Below are 27,630 nucleotides of genomic sequence, written 5' to 3'. Positions count from 1 at the left end.
GCCTAGCTACCTCGTGGCTATTTTTGCTGCCAAACTTTTCGCCACTTTATATTTCTTAATATGAACTATTTCTAATGTTTCTTATTTTTAGTGAAGTCAAAAGCTCATCAGGGGGTTACTGACTTAGCCTGATTTCTTTTTATTTTTCTTTCTCTTCCTTAGCGTGTTTCGAGCTAAAGTTTTCTGTTAGTAGGGAACGGTGATCACTTCATATTTTTATGTGTCCTTTTCACTAGGGGGTACTTCTGGACGGACCAGACGAGTTCCCTCCAATAAATGGTCCGGGGTGGAACGAGATTATCGATCAAAAGGGGAACATATATTCCTTCATTAGGGTATCATCCTGGACAGACCGAGCGATGTACTTCCATTTACTAGGGTAGCCTCCTGGACGGACCAGATGGTCTACTTCCACTAAATGGCCCATGAGTGGGGAGCATATGTCCTCCATAAGGGTAGTCTCCTGGGCAGACCATGCGAGCTACCCCCCAAACAGTGGGGAGTGGGTAGGACTGACGAATTCACAAAGGGGCATAACCTACCCTTTACTACTTGCAAAGACTAGATAGAATATTTCTATTCCACGTTGTTTGCAAGTAGAAAATACCTCAAACGAAACAATTCCTGGAACAACAATGTCCAGGCAACCAACCAATCAGTGGGGAGAAAAACAGGCATGACGGATTACAACGGGGACAAATGTCTGCATTACCTGCCCTTCGCTATCCAAAAAGGAAGACAGAATATTTCTACTCGTCTCAGTTTGTAGACAGGGAAGATCTCAAAGAACAACAATCGATTATTAATCGACTTCAAACAATCCAGTGGGGAGAAAAGTAGGCATGACGGATTAATACCGGGGACAAAAGTCTGCATTACCTACCCTTCTCTATCTGCAAAGAGGGACGACGTTCCTATTCGCCGCTGTTTGCAAACAGAGAATGTCTCGTTCTCAGTAGAGAACCAATATGTCAAGTAGCCTTCAAAGCTAAATGAACCAATACCAACAATTTTGGTATACAAATACCGATTTTCAATACAATCAATCAATCAATCAATCAGGTGGATAGAACCACCCTACCAATCAGGCGTAAGAACGCCCTACTTAATCTTACCCGGACCGGACCATACGGACAGTTCTTTGACTTCCTCCTCCAGCGCCCGATCGTTCTCTTACTCCATGTACCATTCCTGTGGGATTCCAGTCAGGACAATAGGTCACTCAAGAGAGGTCAGTTCGGAATTGGTGAAGTTCTTTCGATCGGCAGCCGGGCGAGGGCCCTCTCAAGGCAGGCATGCCCCGATCATTTAGGTGTTCACTTCTTCGTCTGGATCTCTCTTATCGGACCCTATGTCACTGATGGACCCCGCGTTGGGACGCCAATTGTGGAAAATGAGCCCATAATCCTATCGATGCCCAGGGCGCTGGCGCAAACCGCCTCTTAGTTCCCATGTTGAATAATTACCAAATAAAGAGACGGGCGCTGGAAGCAGGAATCAAGAACAGAGTTTATTTCTCATGAGGAGAGCCAGTCATTTCGGACACGAAACACAGTGTCTTTCGGGAGGTGCTCTAACAAGTGAGCTGAGACTCTTGCTTTTATACCCTACAGAACACTCGATAACACAATCAGGACTGTATGACGCAAAAGAAAGACATCCCTATAATCCTCGTGGTGATCCTACCCCACATACATTCACAATGGGGACCCTTGACCTGCTGATAAGAGGGGAGGGCAATCACGCAGCTGAGTGTTTCGTAGGATGTGTACGCCTAATCATAGCCCAGGGGGTGGGGTGGCTAAGACCAATAGAGGATCCTTTGAAGAGGAGTGACTTCATACAATAAGGGCAGTAAATGGTATCTCCTGGCTCAGGCGATGGCCTCGGACATGTGTGGTCAGCTGGACTCGGGGGAAAGGGTCATCAAAGGAGTGGTATTCATGCCGCGTGGACAATCGAGCGCGGAGGGAAGGCTTGTCAACAGAGGGGCATTCATGGAAGGGAAGGAGGTGTTGGTCAGGCGCGGCCGTGACTCTCAAGGACAGGGTCTTGCAGAAGAAGAAGGTTTATGACTTGCCCACGTGAGGAGAAGGGAGGGGTAGCCAGGGTGGACACAGGGACAGAGTCACACAGAGAGAGAGAGATCTTATGACCCGTACATGAGAGAGCGGGGGCAGTCAGGTGCAGCTGGGGAGGGCTACGTCAGCTAAGGCGAAGGATGCCTCTCCAAGAAGGAATGGGGGGGTTTTGTGCGAGTCAAGTGGGAGAGCTGCCTTTCACAGCGAGGTCGCGCAGAGGGAGAGGGTTTCATGGTCTATGCATGAGAGAGGGGGGGGGGGTTAAGATACGCGCAGGAGGGAAGCCGGGGATCCCAATGGGTAAAAGGCCATGGTGCCTAAACTGGCTGTACATATGCATAGGGGTAGGGGCTCTTACTGGCAGAGTGATACGGTCAATAGTTTACGGTATTCATGGTGCTCACAGGGAGAGGAGTGGGAGAAGAAGGGGAATGAATGCTGTCTATGTACATCAATTTCTTCAACTTTCACAATGATGCATGTGGGGGTTTGTACTTATAGGCTGGTTCGCAAAAACCCGATTTATGGTTATTTGCATTTTAATCTACTTCATGAATATTATTGTGATAGGTTGCAAACTGCAAGCCTCTATGAATTGCAGCTATCACTTGGATGAGGACCGACTGAGGACAGCAAACCACCATGTCTGTCATTGCTTTTAAATAAAGCATTTTTAAAACAAAATACAATCCGTTTTTCTTAAATGAAAATAGAATGCGTTCGAGCAAAAATGAAAAGGTTAAGTAAAATTTTTTAAGAGTAGGCAGTGGTCCATGGGAACACTGCCCACTCTTAAAATGTTTTCTTATCGGTATTCTAAAAAGAAGTGAGCTACCCTGTGGACTTCGATCATTTGCAAATGGCTTCCCTTCAATTTTGATTTGATGGGGAAATATTAAAGTTTTGTCATAGGTTGATCTGTTGCAAAACATTAATATATATCATTCTAAAGGAATCGATGTTTGGAAGGGAGTCCCTTAAACATGCCCCTTCCAAATAAGAATTCCTTAATGTTTACTGAATCCATTTAATGATTTTGAAAATATTTTCTGAAATCTTAATCGGGGTTAGTACATTACAAGAAGTATTCAAGTGGTCGCAAACCCAGAGATTTCCGAATTTGAATCTTTGCTACTGTTAAAACACTTTGTACATCAGGCACATTCTTCTTTGATAATCGAAAGAGAGCTGATTTCTCAACATCAATGAGGAACTGGATAAAATAATTGATCATCATGTTTATAACTCCATTGGGCTGGTAATGGGTGTAGAATACGTACATTTCTGTTATATCCTTTTACCTCAATCCCCAGTCATGGTGCATCATAAATGACATTTTGTGTTAAAAATGACATCCTCGCAATTTTACCCAGCTCAACTTTGGCTATTAAATTTAACATGGAAAATGCCCAGTATTTACGGGTATGGTTGAACTTTGGTGCGGAATGCACCAAAATTATAATGTTATGCTTAGTTTTGGAGGGTGGAACCCATTATACATGGTATTTTTTACACTCAGTATAAATTTCAAACCACAGGGTATCAGATTTTACTGAGTGAGATATAAATCAGTCCCTAAACCGAGGCATTTCTAGTCAAGGCCTAAGATAATAAAAACATGAATTGAAGGTGATGGCTTTCTGGTGAGACATATCCAACTATCCTTGAATTAAGATAGCTACATACCTGACACAGGGTCGGCCCTAGGCATGTGCAAACTGTGCACCTGCACAGGGCCGCCAAACCCCAGGGGCCGCCACGACGGACGAGCCGAGGATCGGATCGGAACTTGGATCACTGGCGGCCCCCTGGCAGGATTTGGCGGCCTCCTGGCAATGGCAGCGACACGTGTGCGCATTGTTTTGTTGTTTAAATTGGTTTCACTTGCCCAGGCAGCCAGCCAGCAGACAGTTGGGTCCCTGTGCCGTCAATCTTAGCCCTACGATGAGGTGACGGCCCTGGGACAGCCCCTGCACGCTGTGCGCGGTGCGCAATTTAGCCGCTCAGCAGTGACGCGTCACGGTGCTGTGGTCACGTGGCTCCAACCCGCCTCACTGGGAGACTGAGTGCGTCAGTGAGCGGTGCGTCGATTCGTCACTCAAATAATCGCCTGCCTGTCTTACCAGTTGAGCTGCAGTTATGAATATGACGAGTGAGTGTTAATAACAACACATGTGTCTCAAGGAGCTTTGATTCACTCAGAATCCTTCAGCACAGGGAGGGCGGGAACCCTCTGGTAAGCAGACCTGCAGAGGGTGCATGCTTTCGGGGGCCTGGGGGGCTCCAGCTACAGGCCAGGCTCCGGATTCTACTCCCCGTATAACCCCCTTCCCCATAAAGAACAGGCCCAGTCACATTGGAGAAAGCCTGCTCCGGAATTAATGCATGCACTTCCTGCCGCCAGCGCACAGTGTGATCTTATGAATGTCACTGTGTTACCCCATCCACGGCAGCTGCTTTTCAAACTGTGGTTAAAAGTAGTAAACACCACAGAAAGGAAACGACGACTCTCTTCCGTGGTTAGTTACAAAAATTTGGCAATCGAAAGTCTGGCTGAAAGAAGGCGCACACATTAGGCAAAAACATAATGGGTGTGCAAAGTTACAAAGTTTGTTTTTTGTAATTTTTGGCAACCGTTCTGAAGTTATGCTTCAAAGTTTTTCATAGCGCCACTTACTAGTGTCGAAGCCGTAACCTTTGCAATAATGTAATTGCCGCACGTATTCCTATCTAACACTAACATAGTAGTACGGAATAAAACATGCCCCAAGTAAACACTTATTATTGTGCAAGGCCATTCTGTTAAAAAAAAAAACTGTCCAAGAGGTAAACTTGCAAATACATATTCTGCATAGACTTTCTTTCTAGGGTGACTAGTTTGATTAGATGAGAGAGAAAGGTGTCTTGCAGTCTGGTGAAACTTTTCTCATAATGTGGAAATGGGGGGTGTTGGGCAGTGCCGGAAATGGAAAACATTTACTCCGGGTCTGGGAAGCCATAAATTGGGGTTCAAGGTCTGGCAGTGGAAAGGGGGCGGGGTCACGAGAACACAGTCTGACAGTCAATTTATAATTTAAAAAAAAACTCTACAGCAAAGAAATAGTTGACAATAAGTACAAATGTGACTGCACACCTGTTCTCTGTGAATAACAAAGAGGCCATGTTTGGAAAAATACTTTATGGGTTGGGGCACCTGAGCCTGCAGAGATCTTGTGTGCCCATGGATTTTCCAGGGCTAATAACGGTAAAATAACTCTGGTGGTTAATGCACTTGCTGAAGAGATATGTGTTTTGTCTCGTGCAGTTCTGAGTCTGGGGGGCAGATGTATCAAGAAACCATTTTGCACTTCTCTAATAGCGATTGTTAAGGAATCGCTATTTGAGAAGTGCAAAATGGTATGTATGTAGAATTTCGCTATTTTTTAGCGATTCCTTAAAATTCCTTAATTGCGATTAGCAAATTGCTAATCGCAATTAAGGAATAATTTTCCCATTCATTTCTATGGGCCAGGAGGCCCATAGGAATGATTGTGCAGTAATTCTCAAATTGCGAATTCGCAATTTGCTAATCGCAATTTGAGAATTATTTCAAGGGTGCAGGGGTGTCTCAAAGACACCCTGCTGCACCCCTCAAATCTACATGTGTGTGCATGTGGCACACATACATGCCCTATGGGCATGTATGAGTGTCACATGCCACCCTTACAAATGCCAATTAGGGCTTTTTTGAAAAAAATCGCAATTTACCACCAACTACAAGTTGATGGTAAAATGCGATTTTTTTGCACAAATTCGCACACCAAAAATGTGTCATACATATCATTTAAGGAATCGCAAAATTTGCGATTCCTTAAATGCTATGCAAAAGAAGGAATCGCAAATAATTGCGATTAAATAAATTGCGATTATTTCATACATGTGAAATATCGCAAAACGGCCGTTTGCGAGTCGCAAAGGCCGAAATTCTGCGAATTTCAGCCTTTGCGAGTCGCAAAAGCCTTGATACATCTGGCCCATAGTAGCTTATACTTTTAACATGCCTACTGCAAATCAGGTTGTGAAGCCTGCAGATCATGTACTTGTATTTTATATTTCTAGGGAAGTGTGTAACTACTTTTGACACTGAGATGCTTTTGTAGTTGGAGTTCATAAATTCCAATCCTTTGAATATTGCAGTGATCTATGAAGCTCCATCAAGGAGTTGCATATAACCTGCAAGACAAGGGTTTAGAACCTTAATGTGTTTTTTCTCAATGTGTCATTACTCTAAGGTTGCCAAAAGTGTGCCTTTGGGTAGCAATAACGTCTTATTAGCATAGATACCCCCAACCACTCTGGTGCGTTCTAAATCCTGGAGGGGTGTATGCAGATGAATAGCAGGTTTCACCATAAGCTAGCTTGGAGGGATTATGTGCCTGCTCCCCAGCACAGTGTATAACACGCAGGTGATAGATTTGAATGTTTTTGACCACCGTGTTGCTGCTGTTGTTGCAATAGGTCCTTCAGTTACCAGTTGGTCACAAAAATGAGGGTTCCTGCCATATAATGGTGAGATTAGTGAGTGATGTGCCAGCACCATTGAGCAGCATGTAAACTGTCAGGCATAAGCTGGGAAACTCCATCTCAATATGCATGTTCACGTGTGTATGTGTGAGGTGCCTGAATTGCTTTTGAGAAGAGAGTAAGACTGTTCCTTGTGTCACCCCAACTAATGGTTCTGTATTAAGATAGACATTAAAAAGGCCAAACTGCAAACTGGAGGAAAATAAAAATGTGTTTTTATTAAAAGGTTTTAGACAAAAAAAACAGACATCATTCTTGTCCAGACATCACCAGCTTGATGAAACAGAAGTACCACTAAGGTCACTGCAGTCTAGCAATCACATCAAACTATATTTAATAGCAGCCCGTCCCAACGTTGTCCGGGTATGAGTTGCTGCTGGCTAGTAGTATATTGTTTTGTAAGATTTCGTTTTGATAGCATTTCTTATCTGTGACAGGCCTGTGAAACACTCCGATTCACGGTGCACTGCTGATGCACTTAAGAGTGCGCGTTCAGTAGTGTGTGAACTCGAGTTTCCCTACTTTATTTTTCCTTGCAAATATGAGAGTCGCATGTCTCCATTTTTTGTAATAATACAAGAGAACAGTGAGGGTCCAATCTGTGGCCTATGGGAGTGTACAGGACTTTAGAGGAGCTCTTTCTTCGGTTCAGAAATTTCCTTCCATAAACATTTTTTGTGCGCCCAGTCCCTCAGGTCGTGTGTCACAATGCCCTCCTCCTCCTAAATTGTATCGTTCTGAGACGAATTCGGAAGGGTAGGAGCAGTCGCTCAGGGACTGGTCAATCATCTAACGACTTTTCTGGACGTATTATTAGTAAAACACCTTCCTGAGCTCCGCCCCGTCCGGACCCCCTCTTCCGGGGCCCCCACCTACGCTCCCTGCACAGGGCCACCATGAGCCTAGAGCCGGCCCTGCCTGACAGTCTGGCCTGGCTGCGGTCGAAGACAAAGGAAGTCTGGACAAAAACTAGTACTCCACATTGAATGTCGACACATGACACTTGTAAGGAAATTTGCACACATTGGGACTGATTGGCACATATTTTGCTGTGACATTCTTTTGCAGAAATTCTGGCTTAGTTCTGACATTCAGTAAGATGCCAAGAAAACTGGAAGAATAAGACACTTTTTGTTACATTAAGATCTTTGTGAATTGGGCCCATTGTGGTGAGACACTAAGCACAAATATTGCGGTATTACTATACTGTATCAATGGGTCCTCTCTTTTGAAAAAGTGGACATTACAGGGGTAAGCCTTTAGAGGTACTTTGCAGTGGGCATGGTCTTAGTTGAAGAAAATATATTTATGTTTCAATGTTTGCTTTACTGAAACAGCTGTTTTCATTCCATTAATGTTTGCTTTACTTAAACAGCTTTTTTCATTCCAATAAAAATGTTAACTGATTCTATAACCAAGAGGAATTTGGCAGAAACATGTAAATGGCACTCAATGTCAAGTTTAAAAAGCTAACCTTTCCTTTCTTTTTTCATATAGGGTGCGTATATACTTCAAAGTAATCGAGGTGGCGTGAGCCCAACCGAATACCAAAAAGATGGCTCTTTTAATCTATACTATTCTAAATTTTGTCAACAGAAGGGCCATTGAAAGCTTGCAATTATTAAGAGGAAACCAAAGCATAACATTGTTTGTAATACCATAAAAGGGGAGGAGGAGAGAAGCTAATTTATGATCTGAAAATGGGCAATGCGTTTCAGGTGGCTTGCTATGCTGATCACTTATTAAATGGACTGTTTCTGATTGCTAAGTGGTTCAGTCTTCTTAATAAATCAATATAATTGCATGTATTTTCTTCTGCGTGTGCTGTTTATTGTATTATAAAATAAATCTACCATTCCTTCCCTCTTTAAAATTTACCTTAAAATCGGCATGCATCCCTATTGTTGAATCCAACATAAAAACTGATAATAAAACTCTCGAAAATCCCAAACGGCACTTTAACCAGTTTCCCTATCAGGCCACATGTCTCCCACTACACACTAATTATAAACTACTTACGAAGTGCAGTTTTCATAATTCACACAATTCAAGTCAGTATATAAACGCTCACTTTTTACAAATGTACATGCTCAAAGTAACATTTCAACTCTCTGTAAGTAAGCAGCACCCCCCCCCCAAAAAAACAATGCTAATACTATTGCACATACAACATGTTTTGCAGAAAACACTCAATTATTCAGAGTCTAGCCTTCATCTCATTTTACCCAATTACCGCTCACTCCAAAATCATATCAATCAACCATATATCCCAAGTACTGATTCCTACTACGTAGGAACTTACGTAGCCTGTCTACAAATCGATCACATTATAGCAAGGACTGGGTTGACATTCATAAGGCAGACACAGCAATCAGAAGCTTAACCTAGAAGGAGAGATACATAGTCTATCGCTTGAACCGTATTTGAAACACCATGCTTAAAGGTAAAGGGACTGAACTACATCCGTCACAATGCAACACGCAGTAAATTGACCTGGGAATGGAAGTCAATGGTTAACATATGCAACATATTGAAATATCCAGTCACTTGCTGCACATTTATGTACATTTAGAAAAAACAATGGTCTTCTTTATGATGTTGGGTGGACCACCAGTGACAGGGAGGTGGTTCAAGTCCACCAGACATCTTGGGCAGCAATCCGACTACGGGATTACGTTTCAGGTGGTCAGAACGCAGAGGGTCGGGGCAAAGACCACCGCCTCCCACAGGCTCAAGGAGCCCATGAGGGTGGTGATTGGACTGTAATCTCTACAATGGGGGTGGTACCTTCCAGGGCACTGCTGTAGGGATTACGATGTCAAATTCCCAAAACCTTTTCATGGCGATCCCACCACCATGGAAAGGCTGTCAGAAAGGGACTTTGGGAGCCTCTAGCAGGGCCCTGTGTCCAATTGAGCTCTGCAATGTGGCCAAGGGGGACATGTGGTGCCACATCAAACATCCATGCACGGTGTGCCAGGCACCACAAAATCCCTTTTTCTACTGAGGCTCGTGCTGCTGCCGTTTTCTGGGTAGGAGAGCAAGCTGCATAATCTGATGGGCGGGACTGCTGACTACTTGTCGGCCGGTCCTAATCCCGCAACAATGGCAGTTGGATGCTCGTCCAACCACCATCGTAATGAGGCCCAATATATTTTCAAGTAAACAACAGACATATTTTTTATATTTGAGATATTTATACAATAACAAAATAAAAAGGGGCAGAAAAAATCTTCCTCCTCTGGTTCTTTTAAAATAACAAAAATTAAAAGTTGTTGGCAGTTTAGAAACAAATTATGTCCTATCACATGTCAATCAGATGCTAAATGCCTCCGTGCATAGTTCCAGTTTCACTCTAGTTACGGCTCTTCAGCCAGCTATAGTTTGGTCCTAGTGTCGCAGTGAGTCTGGGACTCACATTCGGCATACACTGTGCACTTACAAGGGCAAATGCACAAAAACAAGGTGATGGATGAAATTCTTGAATAATTCTCAGCCATTAGCAATCACACAAGCACTCCTCTCAACTCAAGCCATCATTTTCTGCCCAAGTGAGGTGACATGGTGTGCAAAATAATGATGGTTTGTGATGTGTCTGAGATTTATGCAAGCATTAAATCCATAACTTTTATGTATGCTTTAGTGTCATGGATTTGCCAAGACATGGGTCCCGTACACACTGTGTCACTGGAACCAAACTGTAGCTGGCTGATAAGGCCATAACTAGGACAAAACCGGTCATTCATTGCATGTGTTCTAGTGCAGAGAGGACCTGGCTTTGCGGTTCGGGCTGGATGTTCTGATTGGAGACTGATTTGTATATAGCAGGGTCCAAAGTGAGGTGACATGGTGTGCAAGCGCAAGCTATGCTGATTCTGACTGATTAACTCCTTCAACCAATTTGTCATGAGTCACAGTGGAGCTGTGCTCATGATGAGCTGGGCTCGTAATAAAGGCTGCGCGCCGCCCTCACAGGATTGATTCCCTGCCTGTGTAGGTGATTTAATCGGTGGGCGGGGTTGTGACAAGCCCAGCTTGTCATGAGCACAGCTCCACTGTGACTCATGACAAGCTGGGCTCATCACGAGCACCACGGCGCCGCACTCACCCTCCTGCCCCCCGCATCATGGGGGAAGTACCCCCGCAGCGAAGGGGTTAACCTATAACTAGGGCAAACCCAGTCCTGGGTTGCTTGTGCTCTGATTCAGGGAGGGCCTGATTTGGCGGCTGGGTTGGACTGTTCGGTTCTGAGGGTGAAGAGGGATTTGCCTACAGATGGGTCCAACCAGAGATGACATGGTGTGCAAAATAAGATAAGGGTGGATTGAGATGCAGCCCCAAATACCAACAGCAGAGATTTATTCAAGTGTTCCCTCCATCACTAAAGTGCATATGTTCGCCATGTAAATTGTGTTATGATTGGTTTTCCATGATTGGGATATTTGATTTACTAGTATATCCCTAGTACAGTGCACTGTATGTGCCCAGGGCCTGTAAATCAAATGCTACTTGTGGGCTAGCAGCACTGGTTGTGGCACTAACACAAGTAGCCTTACAAAGGTGTCTGAGACCTGCCACTGCAGTTTCTGCGCATATTTCTAACTGCCATGTCGACCTGGCACTTTCCAGGCCCAAACCATCCCTTTTCATACATGTAAGTGTGGAATTTTAGTTTACGAGCTGAACATCATCTGCGCCAGCTTGTCACCCACGAACAACGTGCACAACAGCCATTTTAGGTATCATGGTCTCCCTGTCCTGAAACGACCTCAGTAGAAGTAGCCAATACTATGATGCCCATCAGAGAAGCGGCCCCTTACTGGATTCCGCCACGTGGTCTGGGAACAAACGATGATATTAATCACGCAGATGCAGAAGGGAGGGTTGTGTACAATTGGGTTTACCAACCATGGGACCGACAAGATATCCTAACTTTTAGACAAACTCTGCCCGATTTAAGAAAGAACCCGACAGCATTCTATACCGAATTGGCCACAGCCTTGGGTTCAACGATAATGACTTTAGCGGACATTGACTTGTTTTTCGGGTTATGCCTGCCAGCTGACGTGTGGAAGCAAATCCGGAAGGCTGACCACACGGATCTGTTTGGGCATACCTGGAACCAACTCAGTGAACTAGATAGACAGCGAGAGCCTGGAAGGAAACCAGTAAAGGACATATTAGAACTCCCAGACAAATTAGTTCAGAAATTAAAGACACTGATCCCAGAGAAAAAGGTAGATTGGTCGATAGTCACGGCCTGTCGTCAGAAACCCCAGGAAGATGTATCAGAATACTTCTCCCGATTCGAGACAGTGTTCTCCGACTACAGTGGCCAAGACATGACCACCGCAACCGGACAACACCTGTTTGTACAAAACTATGTGAAGGGCCTATCACAAGAGGTCTCCCAAAAACTGCAGACGAGTGAGAGTAGTTGGGGGGCCTCCAAACCCGCAGCTATCCTTCAGATGGCACAGTATTACGAGCACCAGAAAAATGAGAATGATAGGGCGTCCGAGAAAAAGAAGAAAGATTTGAAAGAAAGGGTGATGATAGCCCAGATACAAGGTATAGCGGTCGGACGGGAACCCCAAAGGGGGAACTACCAATCGACCATCCCTAGAAATCCACCTCCTAAAGATCACACCCCAACACCCCACACTGGACGAAGAGACATTAGCGATGATCAATGTGCCTTCTGCAAAGGATTCGGCCATTGGAAATCCCAGTGTCCGGTTCTGCTAGAAATGACCAGAAATAGGGACCCCAAGGATGTAGCGGGTGGACCGAGAAATAGGGGACAAGGACGAGGGCACACAAACGACACCAACAATGACAGATCAGGGAGATCGAACGCATTTGACCGCCCTCGACAGAACCAGTATCAACTATCCAATGGTGAGAATGCCCCCGATTTTGCATAGGACTGCCAGGGGCAAGGGAGGGATCCAGTCGAGCTCTGTGTTGACCAGCAAGGTCCTTATGTCACTGCTAAGGTCCTGGGTACAGAGTCTCCATTTTTGGTAGACACTGGGGCGACACGTAGTGTGTTATCGAAACGACTGATTCCAAGGGCACCCTTGTCTGGCTCACACATTACATCGATAGGTTTCGATGGGACGCCCTCCACTAACCCCCTGTCCGTACCTGTCACCTTTGACCTAGAAAGCAACACCACTGACACAACATTTCTGCTCTCCTCCAACTCCCCTGACGCCATTATGGGCATTGACTTACTGAAGCATTTTCGAGCTACCATTAGGTGTTCCCCGGATGGAGTCCGAGTCATCCTGTACGACAACCCAGACATACCCAAATCTTGCCCTGCACGACACATGTGCTCCATAACTGATGCTGACCTGTCCTTGCTTGATACCCTGCCTCCGTACCTATGGGCCAAAAATGATTCTGATGTGGGACGAATGATGATTGACCCTATTCATATAACTGTGAGACAGGACGCTATGCTCCCGAAACTTCCGCAGTATCGGATATCGCCCGAGGGTGAGAAGGCACTGGTAGCGATCATTCATTCTCTGGTAGATGCAGGAGTGGTCGAAGAAGTGGTTAGCAATGTCTGCAACAGCCCTATCCTACCCATTGTCAAGAAGCAAGGCGAGGGAGATGAGAAGGCGTACCGCTTCATCATCGACCTGCGAGAAATCAACAAAGTGGTTGTACCCCAATACCCCGTAGTCTCAGATATCACCACCATTCTGACCCTCATCCCATCCACTGCCACCACCTTCACTGTTATCGACCTCAAGAATGCGTTTTTCTCTATCCCCATCCATCCAGACAGCCGTTATCTCTTCGGCTTCACCCTGAAATCCCGCTCGTACCGATTTTGTAGAGCTCCCCAGGGGTACACTGAAAGTCCCAGTATTTACAGCCAGGCCCTCAAAAGACAGCTGGACGCCGTCCAGCTACCGGATGGAGTGGTGTTGATCCAATATGTCGATGATATCCTTTTGGCGGCCGACAACACCCCACTTGCAATCACAGCCACTGTTCAACTCCTACACTTTCTTGCAGAAAATGGCCACAAAGTTTCCAAAAAGAAATTACAGTTCTGCCAGCCACAAGTGACATACCTAGGCCATCTCCTGTCCAAAGAAGGGAGGAAACTCACACCCGACCGAATCCAAACCATCCTAGACACCCCCGTCCCGAAAACACAAAAGCAAGTCCGCTCTTTGGTTGGCCTAACCTCTTTTTGCAGACAATGGTTACCCAATTTCAGCCTCATTGTAAAACCCCTACTTGCCCTGTTGGCCAAAGATGCCCCCTTCCCGCTCCCTTGGACCCCTGAGTGTCAAGCATCCTTTAAGGAATTACGAGATGCCCTCTGTTCAGCACCAGTCCTGGGAACCCCGGATTACTCCAAACCCTTCTCCCTCTTCACCCACGAAAGGGAGGGGTGTGCATTGTCTGTCCTGACTCAGTCTATAGGTCCAAAGCAGCGCCCTTGTGCCTACTTCTCCGCCACTCTTGATCCTGTAGCCAGAGCTTTGCCTGCCTGCCTTCGAGCAGTAGCTGCCGCTGCTGTCTCTATCCGTCAGAGCGAGGGAATTGTACTTTCAAACTCTCTCACCGTGTTAGTACCCCATGCTGTCGACACCCTTCTGAACCAAACCAAGACTCAACATTTGACTAGCGCACGACTGACTGGGTACGAATTGACGCTACTTGCACCCCACATCACACTAAAGAGATGCACGACTTTGAATCCTGCCACATTGTTGCCCCTGCCTGAAAATGACCCCGACGTTCCTCCCATACACGACTGTGTGACCCTCACGGACGAACAAACTAGGAGTAGAGTTGACCTCGAGACACTGCTTTCACCGACCCCGATGGAGAGCTATGGGTAGACGGCTCATGCATCAAACTCCCAGATAGCACCACCTCAGCTGCCTATGCAGTAACGACAACCCGAACAGTAGTTGAGACAGCCCGCATCACACAACGATCTGCCCAGGCAGCAGAGCTGATAGCCCTCACACGAGCATGCATCATAGCCACAGGGACCACCGCGAACGTATATACAGACAGCCAGTATGCCTTCGGGGTGGTTCACCATTTTGGGCTCCTGTGGAGGGAAAGGGGATTCCTGACGTCCCACGGCACCCCCATCCTTCACGGAGATCTGGTTTCTGCCCTGATTGAAGCGGTTCTCCTCCCCAAACGACTAGCAGTGATCAAATGCCAGGCACACAAGAAGGTGACAGACTTAGTTGGACAAGGGAATGCACTGGCCGACATCACTGCACGAACCACAGCTGAGAATAGGACGGTGACACGCATGTATGTGACCAGGTCACAAGCAGAGAAATGGACTGACGCAAGGGAAATGATCAGAGACATCCAGTCGGCCAGCACCCCTCACGAACTGACTAAGTGGGCAGGGGTGGGTTTGAAGGATGATGAGGGCTGCTGGCGAACAAAAGATGCAAATAAATGTTTGCTGCCTGACTCATACCTGATCCCCATACTGACAATGGCTCATTCCCCCGCACACATAGGATCTGCACCCATGATCGAACTCATTTCCAAAGTCTGGCACAACGACAAAATCCCCGACTCAGCCAGACGCCTAGTCCAGCAGTGCCTTATCTGTCTACAACACAACCCCGGGAAAGGAACTGTGGTACCCCGGGGAGGGTTTGGGACCCCCAATCACCCCTTTGAGGTCCTCCAGATGGATTACATCCAGCTGGAGAGATGTCAGGGCATGAAGTATGTACTAGTCATTGTATGTGCCTTCAGCAAATGGGTAGAGGCCTATCCAACCCGTGACAACACTGCCATGACTACTGCCAAAGTACTACTGAAAGAATTCTTTCCTCGCTATGGCCTTTGTCGTATTTTATGGAGCGACAATGGCCCCCACTTCATAGCTGAGGTTATCCAACTAATCCTAAAGGGGTTGGGGGTGAAACAGACATTTCACGCAGTCTTCCACCCCCAATCCGCCGGCCTGGTGGAACGCCATAATGCCACACTGAAGTTGAAACTGTCAAAAATAGTGGCCACCACCGGACTTAAATGGCCAGATGCCCTCCCACTGGCCTTGCTATCGATGCGCTCCACTCCCACCAAACACCATTTGACCCCCTACGAGGTTGTATTCGGGCGACCGATGAACCTCTGGACTGCTCCCAAACCAACCTCCATTCATGACGTCCCGAACGTCCTACTGTCTGATTATTTGTGCAAATTAACTAGAACGTTGTCTGTCATTCATCAACAGGTACAGCAGGCCATCCCCGATGCTTCCAGGGGCCCAGGCCACGACATCCAACCGGGGGACTTCATTCTAATCCGAAACTTCCAACGGACCAAGAGCCTGGAACCCCGGTGGACGGGCCCCTGGCAAGTGCTGATCACCACACGGACGGCGCTTCGAGTGGAGGGGAAGAGGCACTGGCTGCACGCACACCACTGCCGGAAGGTCTCCGCGACCCTGGCCACGACAGAAAACGTCAACACTCAAGAAGAGCTCCTGAACAAAGATCGACCAACATTGAACTGTTATCCCGATACTGAGGCACTTGAACTTGCAAAATGCTCTGATCCCACTGTGCCAACCAGAGAAGGGTATTTCCTGCGTCGAAAGGAGGGAGCTTCGGCTAAGTAGGCCACGGACTAAGTTGAATCTCAGAACGGTGACCTAAACACAACCAAGGGTTACCGGGAGAGAAGCTAAACGAAGTCTGTGGTTCTGCCCGCTACCGAGCACCTTGAAGATGATGGAAGCGCCAGATAAGAAGATGATGGAAGCGCCAGATAAGAAGCTGATGGAAGCAACAGGAAATACCCACTATAGGAACCCAAAGACTGACAATTTGCACAAATCAAAGACAATCGCCCTCTTTATTGTCTTCCTCTTTTGCCTCCTCCTCATGACCTCCTTCTGGATCCTGGAGGAAAGCACACCGGCTCATCAAGCCTTGCTGCCCACTGCACGACCAACCCCCATGAAAGAGCATCACCTGATCTCCCTGTCACCTCAGCTCCGAGAGAGACGCAGGGAGTTCTGGAACAATTCCTTCCTGCAACTGTTGCACCAACACAACCTTGCTGCAAATGCCACGAACTGCTGGATCTGCGGGTTGCTCCCGCATGCCACTGGACACTCCATTCCCTTCATCCCTTCTCCTTTCTCAGTTCACGGCTCCTGCCTCGCCTGGTTGATCCTCATGCAAGAGAGCCACAAGGATAACGCCACTTCCAGCCAGACAGTGTCGCACTTCTACTCTGGGTTTTGGCTGAACAAAACTGGAAAGACCTCTGCTCCCCTGTGTCCTGCGCTCACGGGCGCCACCTTCCTTAAAGACATTCCAGCCAAAGAACGTGTCGAAGTACAGGTGCTCCACTATCCAGCTAGATCCACCTTCTCCCATCTGCAAAAACAAACTACCGCCACTCTGACTGTGGCTCTGTCTGTTATCAATGTCACAGGTCTTGTGTGTCTCGAAGGCCAGGGAACACAGCTGGTGGGTCACAGTTCCTGCCGAATCATCAGAACATTGGACTCAGTTGATCCCCCTTCCTTTGTTGCTTCTCCAAACATGTACTTTGTGTGTGGCACCAAAGCTTACACCTGGCTCCCGAAAGGTTGGAAGGGTATCTGCTACATTGCCTTCGTTCTCACCCCCACGTATGTAGCCCCTGCTAACCATCACCGGCAGAGGCGTGCAGATGACATTGGACAAGCCGACTCCACTGGAGCACAGTTCCTGGATGCAGCAAAGGGACTCGTTCCCCTGTGGGGCCCAATGGCAAACAGCCGCACTATCCGGCACCTGACCCTGGCAGTAGAAACAACGATCAACATCACAGCTGGCATCCTCGCTAACAACACGGCTGAGCTTCAGGCGGTCCGCCTTGTGGCCCTTCAAAACCGCCTTGTTCTAGATGTGGTTCTAGCCGATCGAGGAGGAGCATGCCGCATCATCGGATCTAGCTGTTGCACCTACGTGCCAGATAACTCGCCTTCAGTCTACAAAGCAATTGAACACCTCCACAGACTTTCCTCGGAGGTTCAACAAGAGCAAGAAGGATGGTCGCTTGGGAGCTGGTTTTGGGACACTTTGAAGGACTGGGGTTGGAGGTTGTTTTCCTTCGTACTGATACCTGTTGTGATATTATGTGGGTGTTGTTTGGGTATCCAATGTCTGCCATCTTTATTCGGCCTTGTTTCTAACTGTATGTGCCCAAAGACTTTGGACTTCCGAAACGAGCACATGAGTCCCCTCTATGAAGTAGAAATACGTGGCCTTATGGGGATAAATCCGAACTGACAAGTTGGCGAGACATGTTGAAAGGGAGGACTGTGGAATTTTAGTTTACGAGCTGAACATCATCTGCGCCAGCTTGTCACCCACGAACAACGTGCACAACAGCCATTTTAGGTATCATGGTCTCCCTGTCCACGATCGATCGCCAGCGCGCTCCTCTGACCCAGCAAGCATCCTCCGCGCACCCTGGCTCCCCCTCCCTCCCTCACATGAGCATAACCCTTCTCCTCCTGCATGACCCTGTCCTTGGGAGTCACGCCCGCGCCTGACCAGCACCTCCTCTCCTTCCATGAATACCCCTCTGTTGATAAACCATCCCTCCGCGCTTGATTGTCCATGCGGCATGAATACCACTCCTTTGATGACCCCTTCCCTCGAGTCCGACTGTCCACACAGGTCCGAGGCCATCGCCTAAGCCGGAAGATACCGTTTACTGCCCCTATTGTATGGAGTCGCTCCTCTTCAAAGGACACACTATTGATCATGGCCTCCCCACCCCATGGGATACAATCAGGCGTACACATCCTAAGAATCGACGGAACACTCAACCGCGTGATAGCCCCCTCCTGTTATCAGCAGGGTGAGGACCTCTATTGTGGATGTATGTGGGGGGTGGGTTTGACACGAGGATTATGGGGATGTCATTTCATAAGTTTAAAGAGTCTTTTATGCAATAAAGAATGCTTACATGTCATAAACCAGGGTATAAGAGGCCGGGCCTCAGAGAGGCTGTTAGAGCACCTCGAGACGATACCTTGTTGTCTGATCTGATGTGTTCTGCTCCGTCGGAATAAAACTTCTGTTTCCTGCCTTCTGGTCTCCGGCGCCTGCCTCATTGCTTGGTAATTTGAATGGTACAAAGGCGGTTAGCGCCGGGCAAATCTTGAAAAAGGTCATAGCCTTACCCTTTTTCCACATAAGGCACCCCTCAGGTAGGCCTAAGGTACCCCCATGGGGATTGTGCAGTGTGTGTTAAAGGTAGGGCATGCACTGGTATGTCTCACATGTCCTTATAGTGAAATACTGTGTATTTCGTTTTTCACTATTGGAAGGCTACCTATCCCATGGGCTATAATGGGAGAAGTCTGGTAACATATTACAAGTGTAACTTTCCATTTGGACAAATTATTGAAATGGAGTTCATGCTTGCTGGACTCAGAATTTAAAAACACATCTTTTAGTAAAGATGATTTTTATATTGTGTGTTTGAAAATGTTACTTTTAGAAAGTGTGCATTTTCTTGCTTAAGCATCCTGTGTGCCTATGACATTTGTGTATTCACTGTCTGGGTTAGGAGTGATAGGAGCTGGGGATGTACATTCACACTAGACAGACACAAGGGGGAGGGGTGATGTGTGTCCTGCCTTTCCTGGAGGCTCATTGCCAGGCTGAATGGCCTGGCTGTATTTAGAGTAGTGGGAGTAGTTGTCGCTGGCACCTGAATGGACTGTGGCTGCCTTCCACAAAGCTGTCTCCACCTCCTGTTGTGAACTTGGCCTAAGCCAGGCAGAACTGGTTGACGTGTACCAGAGGAACTTTGTTGTTACCAACTTTAAAGGAAAATGTTGTATAAATATTGGGTCCCTGACCCTAGAACTTTAGATTACTGCTGGATTACGGAACCAGCCAGGAAGAAGTGCTGGAAGAACTGCCAGGAGTACTGCCCCTTTGCTGTTGTTGCTTTGTTGAGTTGGCCTGCAGTTGCTGCCTCTGTCTTGGGCAGGGAAAGGACAGGACTGTTCTTTCTGTATACTACGTATCTCCAAGGGATTGATGTAGAGCTTGCCCCCAATTGGTAATCTTAAGGAAATCAAAAACGTCACCATCTTCTGGAATACGGCTTCTGAAACTCGACGTTTCAGCTGCCACGGAGGATAAAGTTAACCCAAAGCCTTCAACAATGCCGGTGCTGGCTCCATGACCTAAAGGAATCGCAGCACAGAGGGCACCAGCAGCACACTTCGAACCACAACATTAGTCTCACCGACGATGATGTCCAACGCCGCTCCTTGCACCGTGACCTTTGGGCATCGCACTCCAAAGCCGCCTCACTTCACACCACCGCCCTGGTATCCAGACGACAATGCCATGTCGATACCGCTGCCTGCACCGTGACCTTTGGACACTGCGCATTAATAACATGGAGCACCATTCCGCTTCACACCGCAGCCCTGGTCTCGCCGACAATGACACTCCAAGCTGACAACAACACTGCTACTTGCACAGGGGTTTGAGGTCACCGCTTGTGAGTTATACAACACACTGTCCCGTTCCAATCCACAGCCTTCGCCCACCGACGCCAGCACCATCAACTCCAGTCATCAACCGACGGTGCTGCCTGTAAGCCGACTGGTGGATCCTGCATATCACATTGCCCCATCCCTGCATGGCAGCCTTGGGTTTATCAACAACAGTGGTTCAGCAATGACAACACCGCTGCCTGCACTGTGACCCATCAGCACCACAATGTGCACCACCCAGCTTCGCACCGCAGCCCTGGTTTCACTGACGCTGCTGGGCAGCCATCACCAAGCCGCAGCCTGCACTGCGATCTGAGAAGATCGCACATCACACCGCTGTGTCATGGCCGGATGCCTGCTGTTGCTCCTGACTTCAAACTCATGGAGTTCGGCCTGCAACGTGTGCGATTTCAAGGGCCCTACAACTCCTGCACCGATTTCCAGAACTGACGCCTGCTGACACCGCTCCTTCGGAGCTGACCACAAGGTTTAATGCTCTGCATCTCCAAAGGTACTGTTTTACGGGTCTCCCTGACACCGTACCTGGCCTATGACGCTGTGACCGGCTGGAAATATAAGATTTGTTCATTCACGATACTGTTATAGCCCCGGGTGGAGCTATTGACTTTAAGAAACTGTATACAAGGTCTATTTTTGTACTATTTGGATTTTTATAGATGCATGCTGGATTTTTCCCATTTTGGCTTGTTTTAGCCACATAAGTATTGGATATTTTTCTAAAACTATTCTGGTGTCCTTTTGTAGTGTTTTCACTGTATTATTGTTTGTTATGTCCAAATGCTTTACATACTGCCTCTGAGATAAACCTGATGGGATGTATGACATTACAACGCATGCTTTTACCACGCATGCCTTTACAACGCGGTTTTACAATGAAAACCTTTACAACGCATAGCGCTTTGGGGTGCTGGATAGTGAATAGTTTAATTTACTATTCCAACTCCAGTCCCCGTGGACACTAGGGAAGGTGTTGGATAGTAAATTAAACTTATTCCCTATCCTAGAGCGCCCCCAGCGCAATGCGTTGTAATGGTTTGCGTTGTAAAAGTTGCATCGTAAAGGCATTGCGTGGTAAAAGTTGCATTGTAAAGGATGTTTCCCAAACCTGACTGCTCATGCCAAGCTACCAAGGAGGTGAGCTGGGGTTATTTTAGACATGTAATCCCATTATCCTAAATAGAGTGGTGGATTCTGCCTGGCTTAGGTACATACAATAGCTAGCCAGAAAAAAATGTTTCTAACAATCATTATCTGAAACTTTGTGAGTCCTTTCAGCACAAAGGAAAAGTTAGTATTGTTGTTAAGATAATGATTATGTCAATCTCGCAACTCAAAGTGATTGTACATAAGCTTCCTTAAAATGTGGTGGTTTAGGCCCGTCATTTAGTTCTAACATGGGGTGTTACCTTTCTCAAGGCAATTTGTTTAGTTTAGAAACCTCTGCCTTTGGGCCCTTGCACTGCCAGCAGTCACCATGCAACCATGCTTTGGTTCCCGTGATACAGGATGGGAGAGGTCGTCAGTCTTTTCTGGCCTTGTACTCGGAACCATGTGTCGCTTGATAATTACAGGTGCGACCCTTGGGAGTGATAAATAAGGGAGCAGAGACAAGGAGATTCCTGTGGGACCCTAAAACAAGAAACCATTTTTAGTGACAGAAAGGTCACTTTAGTGTGGGCGTGAACAAGCCCTCAGAGGAAGGGTCAGCAGTGCCCCATGGACCACTTCAGCCTGGCTCACACAACGTTGTGCTTCACTGTGGAGCACTATAAATGAGCAGCAGTTGGTTTACACATTCTTTTTTTTTTTTGTAAATCCTAGGGGGCAGATTTACAAGCCCCTTGCGCCCCTTTTACGCCGCCGTTGCATCACTTTTGTGACGCAGCGGCGGCGTAAATGATGCACCATGGTGTGGGGTACTTACAACGTGACGCATCTGGGAGATGCGTCACGTTGTAAAGCCCTGCGCCAGAAGGAGGAGTTCCTGCACAGGGGAGGGGCGTTCCGGCGCAGGAACGCCTCCTAAAAGTGGCTGAGTGAAATCTACAAGATTTCACCCAGTCACTTTGGGGCCCATGCTGCATCAAAACCCTGCGCCTGCTTGAAGCAGGCGTAAGGATTGACGCAGCATTAACAAGATAGGGCCCCCCGGAGCCTTGCTGGAGCTGCGTCGCGCTTGCGATGCAACTCCAGCAATGCACCGCCTTTGCGGCACAGATGCGTGACGCATCTGTGCCATTTTTGCCCATTGCTGCGCCGCATTGAAAATGCGGCTCATAAATCCTCCTGACCATCTACCACATTGCTGCGACTGCGCTGTACCAGCGCTGTGTTATTTTAGCTTTCCTCGTTTGGTATTTCAGTTATTGCTTGTTTTAAAATTACCCCTGTTTTTAAATTCTGCTATTTGCAGCTAGCGCCCCGCTCCCCTTACCGCATTTAAAACGTGCACCTCTGTGCCTCAAAAGCACCACCACTTTGGTGGGTCCGGGTTCCTGGGCTCCATTTCACGCGCCATTTTGGATTGGGGATTGTTGTTTGGCGACGGCCGCCATTTTGGACTGGTCGCGCGCGCCAAGGGCTCACTGGAGAGCCTATTTAAGGCGGTCCTTCGAGGGGCGACGCTCCTGACCATCTACCACATTGCTGCGACTGCGCTGTACCAGCGCTGTGTTATTTTAGCTTTCCTCGTTTGGTATTTCAGTTATTGCTTGTTTTAAAATTACCCCTGTTTTTAAATTCTGCTATTTGCAGCTAGCGCCCCGCTCCCCTTACCGCATTTAAAACGTGCACCTCTGTGCCTCAAAAGCACCACCACTTTGGTGGGTCCGGGTTCCTGGGCTCCATTTCACGCGCCATTTTGGATTGGGGATTGTTGTTTGGCGACGGCCGCCATTTTGGACTGGTCGCGCGCGCCAAGGGCTCACTGGAGAGCCTATTTAAAGTCGCTCCCCACGCGCAGCGGGACGCGCAGGTGGACGCCTTCGCTTAGCCTGAGTCGTGCTGGAGTCCTGCCCGTCTGCGCCCGTCAGCGTCCCGGAGGCGGCAGGGCGGCGTAGGACTCTGGTCTGACGAGGATGATCCTTTATTCTTCGGCGACGCTCCGCGCCTTGCGCACTTCATCCTGCCAGTGTCGCTCAGTCTTCCCTGGTCGGTACAAGGGTAAGCGACACTGTCCGGCCTGCGGTTGGTCGCCCGTGAGGATGCTGGGCACCGCCCCTTTGGGGACCGAGGTGCATGCCAAGCATCTTTGTCTGTTGCTTAATACAAGGTCGGTAGGAAGACATGCTCTGCACATCTATGATCTTCTGGTCAGGGATAATCCTCTTTGTCTACTCCTGACCGAAACTTGGCTAGGAGAGGCGTCCAACCCGGACATCTTTACTGCGATCCCTCCTACCTATAACATCTTTCGCCAAGACAGAGCTAAGGGCAGGGGGGGCGGAGTCGCGGTGGTGGTGAGGAAGAACGTTTCTTGCTCTGTTCTTCCCGTGAACTCCATTGGGGGCTCTGAATCCCTCGCTTTCATGCTTAAACTGTCCCCGGGCCAAGCGCTCAAGGGTCTGTTGGTTTATAGGCCTCCTGGCCCGGTGGGCTCCTTTTGGGAGGACCTACAGACAGCCATCTCGGAGCTGGCGCTGTCTGCACAGCACTGTTTGCTGGCAGGCGATTTCAATTTTCATCTAGATGTCGCGGACGATTCGGATGGGGCAAAATTGCTGGATATTACATCACCGCTCGGCCTGGCACCGTTTGTGTCGGGGCCTACACATGATAAAGGGCATACCCTTGATCAGGTGTTTTCCTCTGTCCCTATTGTCGACATTGAAACGTGGCCTGTGCTTTGGTCGGATCATAAGCTGATTGGGTTCTCTGTGCTAGAGAAGGGGCGGGCTGACATCTGCGCTCCCTCGGTGCCCAGATCGGCCTCGAGAGCATTACATAGAGTGACGCCAGCCATGCTAGAGCAGGCGCTCACGGAACATCCTTGCTCTCTCTCTGGAGATCCGGAAAGAGACACGGAGGCCTTGCAGCAATGGCTGACTGAGAGGTTAGATGACCTTGCTCCCAGGGTAACCCCCCGGTCCTCGGTGAAACGGCAATCTGCGCCTTGGTTTACAGAGGCGCTACGCATGGCTCGCAGCCTATGTAAGGTTGCTGAGCGGGCCTGGCGCCATCAATATGATGGAGAGGCCAAACTCGCCTATAGGTCGGCGGTGAAGGCCTATCATCGTGATATTCTTGGTGCCAAGCGGGAATACCTCGCCAGGAGGATTGAGGCATCAGCGAACTCCTGCAAGGAGATCTTCACGATTGTGAAGGAGTTCACGTCTCCCTCCTCTTATTCACCCCCGCCTGTGCCACCTGGTGCGTGGGCCCGTGATCTTGCCACCTTTTTCACCGACAAGATTAAGGCTATTCAGGCCTCCTTCTCGGAGAGCACGGCGGAGGCTTGCTGTGATCCTGGGGCAGGACTTGGAACACCGGCCATGCCTATGGCTATCCTGGAGGACTTTCCATCTGTCTCCAGTGACATGTCCCTGACTTTGTTAGCCAGTCTTAAATCTGGATCCCCACTCGACCCCTGCCCCGCCAAATTTTTGGCTGGGATGGCGGCAGTGGTGAATCCCCTGGTCAACCCGATCCTCAATGCCTCCTTGAGTGAGGGGAGTGTCCCACGCTCCTGGAAAAGGGCGATGGTGATCCCCCTCCTGAAAAAGCCTGGTCTTGATGCCGAGGTCTTGGCCAATTATAGGCCAATTTCACTTCTCCCGGCCTTGGCCAAGATTACTGAGAAACATGTTCATGGCGTCTTGTCGAACTTCTTGGAGTCTAACAATCTGCTCCATCCATCCCAATCCGGTTTCCGTCCGAATTTCAGTACGGAAACAGCGTTGGTGGAGGTCTCTGAGATCATCAGGGAGACCTTGGATGGGGGCGGCAAGGCCATGTTAGTCATGCTGGACCTGTCGGCGGCTTTCGACACCGTCCCCCATAAGGCGTTGCTCGCCAGGCTTTACGACATCGGCCTAAGGGGGACGGTGCTCAGGTGGTTTACATCTTTCCTGGAGGGCCACCGCCAGACGGTCTGGGTATCCCAGAGCTCAGCCGAGATGCCGCCATTGGGTGTTGGGGTTCCACAGGGCTCTGTGTTGAGCCCGACATTATTTAACATCTTTATGTCCCCTCTGGCGGCTGTGGCTGAGGCTTACGGTGCCCAGATCGTGTCCTATGCCGATGACACACAACTCCTCTTCACTTGTGAAAAAGACCAGACATTTGATGGGGAGAGAATCCGGGACTGCTTGGACAGGGTCTTCAGCTGGTTCCAGCTAAATTGTCTGAAGGCCAACTCCAGCAAGTCAGAGGTTCTATTCTTTGGCTGTGCCTCCGATCCCGAGTGGCGGCAGTGGTGGCCGGCCGCCATGTGTCCTCCGGCACAATCATCCCTGGTTGCCAAGAACCTGGGTGTTAAGCTTGACAACAAACTTTCTCTGAGAGCGCACATCCTTGGCCTGTCCGGTACCTGCTTCGGCATCCTCAGAATGCTCCGCAAGTTTCTTCCCTTACTGTCTGCGGAGCACAGACGGATTACGGTACAGGCGCTCATCGGATCTAGGCTTGACTATGCCAATGCCCTTTTCTTAGGCCTTCCGGATTACTTGGTTCAGCGTCTGCAGGTGGCACAGAACTCGGCAGCCCGCGCAATCTTTGGTCTGCATAGACGAGCACGGGCTTCTGTGTTGCTGCAGACGCTCCACTGGCTTCCAATTCGGAAGCGGATTGCTTTCAAATCTATGACGCTGATGCACAAGGCTTTATTTGGCTCAGGCGCCGGATATCTGAAGAAAAGATTAGTTTTCTATCGCCCGGCTCGCTCTCTGCGTTCAGAATCCCATTTCACTGCTGTGGTTCCACGCGTGAGGAAGGCACGCACTGGGGGGCGCTCTTTCAGCTTCAAGGCCTCCCAGTTGTGGAATTCGCTTCCATTGGCACTGCGTAGCACCCCCAACCTGCTTCAATTTAGGAAGAATTTGAAGACGTGGCTTTTTAATCACTTTGCTTAGGTGGTTTTCTTTTTCTTTCTCTTTCGGGTTCTGTTCTTACTTGTTATGTTGATTTTACACTGTAAGTTGCTTGTGGAAAGCGCCGGGACACTCTTTTAGAGTAGCCGAGCGCTATAAAAATGCACTTTAACATAACATAACATAACAAATGGTGGCAGATGCATGGTGCACAATAAGTGGCGCATCCCTGCTAATATGCACGGATGCGCCACTTATTGTAAATCTGCCCCATGGAGATTAGGGGATTTGCTCGGAATCACAGGATGTTGAGATGATGCCGGAACTCAAGGCTCCCCAGTTCCAAAGTTGGCAGCTCTGCTGATGCATGCTGCATGTGGGATAAAAAAATGTCTGTACAACTACTGCAATTATTTCATTCATGCAGGGTATACAATAAGCAACTCAAACAAGGGATAGAAACGTAGAGATCCTCTACTTAAATACCGGTGAGCATTGAGCAAACGATGATTATATTTCAAATACAGCTGCAGGAGAAAGTGTTCATGCTTCTGTCGTTTGTGTTTCCCACCCTCTGTGTCTGTTTATCAGATAGATGCCTGCAGGGCTTCCACCTTACACTCAGCTAGCTGCTGCATAATATGATCAAGCCCCCCTTCAAGGGCTGTTTGATCATTTACCTCCCTTCCAAATCGATGCAAACCAATTAGCACATGCATGCATATTCATCACAATGGGTTCTCACTTGTTGAACAGACAATGACAGGTAATCTCAAATACCTCACTCACCAGGATCAATAGTCGACTCGGCCATGAGAAATGGCCCGAGTGCTGCCCCTCCATTGATCAAGGCTCACTGCGCTTCAGCCTGTCAACTACATGGCAGCTTCGAGGAGAACAAGAGGTGGCTGTAGGCCTGGTAATGCAATCTGAGTGCAGGAAGAGCACCGATTAGGCTCACTCCAGCGCTGCTCTGCTCCGCTCCGGGGCCGTGCCATCCAGGATCTATGGGCCGCCAGGTGGGTAGGGGCAGTCGGAGCGTGCGGTCAGGTAGCTCTCTCTAACTGAGGCCATGCGTTGTTTCACTTTCTCCTCAGTGAGCGTATGACAGGTGATTCATGTGCACACGTGGGTGGGTCTATGTCTGTGTGCAGGTCTCATCTTTTAATTGAGCAAATGCCTGGGATCGGAGCTGGTAAGGAACTCCGCGTTCCGCTGGCAAAACTCGGTAAACTGCGCTGGTAGAATGGAGTTTACCGCCCAGGCCTGTTTTAGAATTGTGAGGGAACCCTACCCGCACTGAGGGGCAGATTTATGATGCCCTTGCGCCGCAATTGCGTCACTTTATTTGACGCAACTGTGGCGCAAACAATGCGCCCTATTTACAACGTGA

The 27,630-nt window shown here is 48.4% G+C and overlaps 1 protein-coding gene across 2 annotated transcripts in view; it reads left to right on the top strand.

The window, feature by feature from the left end:
- Positions 1 to 8,452, top strand: part of LOC147705953 (uncharacterized) — a 351,159-nt gene extending 342,707 nt beyond the window's left edge. For both annotated transcript variants that reach the window (XM_086929009.1, XM_086929010.1), the window contains exon 8: positions 8,142 to 8,452. In XM_086929009.1, coding sequence (XP_086785135.1) covers positions 8,142 to 8,164 — 23 coding nt within the window. In that variant the 3' untranslated portion in view covers positions 8,165 to 8,452. The remainder of the gene's footprint in view (positions 1 to 8,141) is intronic.
- The last annotated feature ends 19,178 nt before the right edge of the window (positions 8,453 to 27,630 follow it).

Source organism: Lissotriton vulgaris, chromosome 7 (genome assembly GCF_964263255.1).
Source record: "Lissotriton vulgaris chromosome 7, aLisVul1.2, whole genome shotgun sequence".
Lineage (NCBI taxonomy): Eukaryota > Metazoa > Chordata > Amphibia > Caudata > Salamandridae > Lissotriton > Lissotriton vulgaris.
This window is presented reverse-complemented; position numbering and strand designations above follow the sequence as displayed.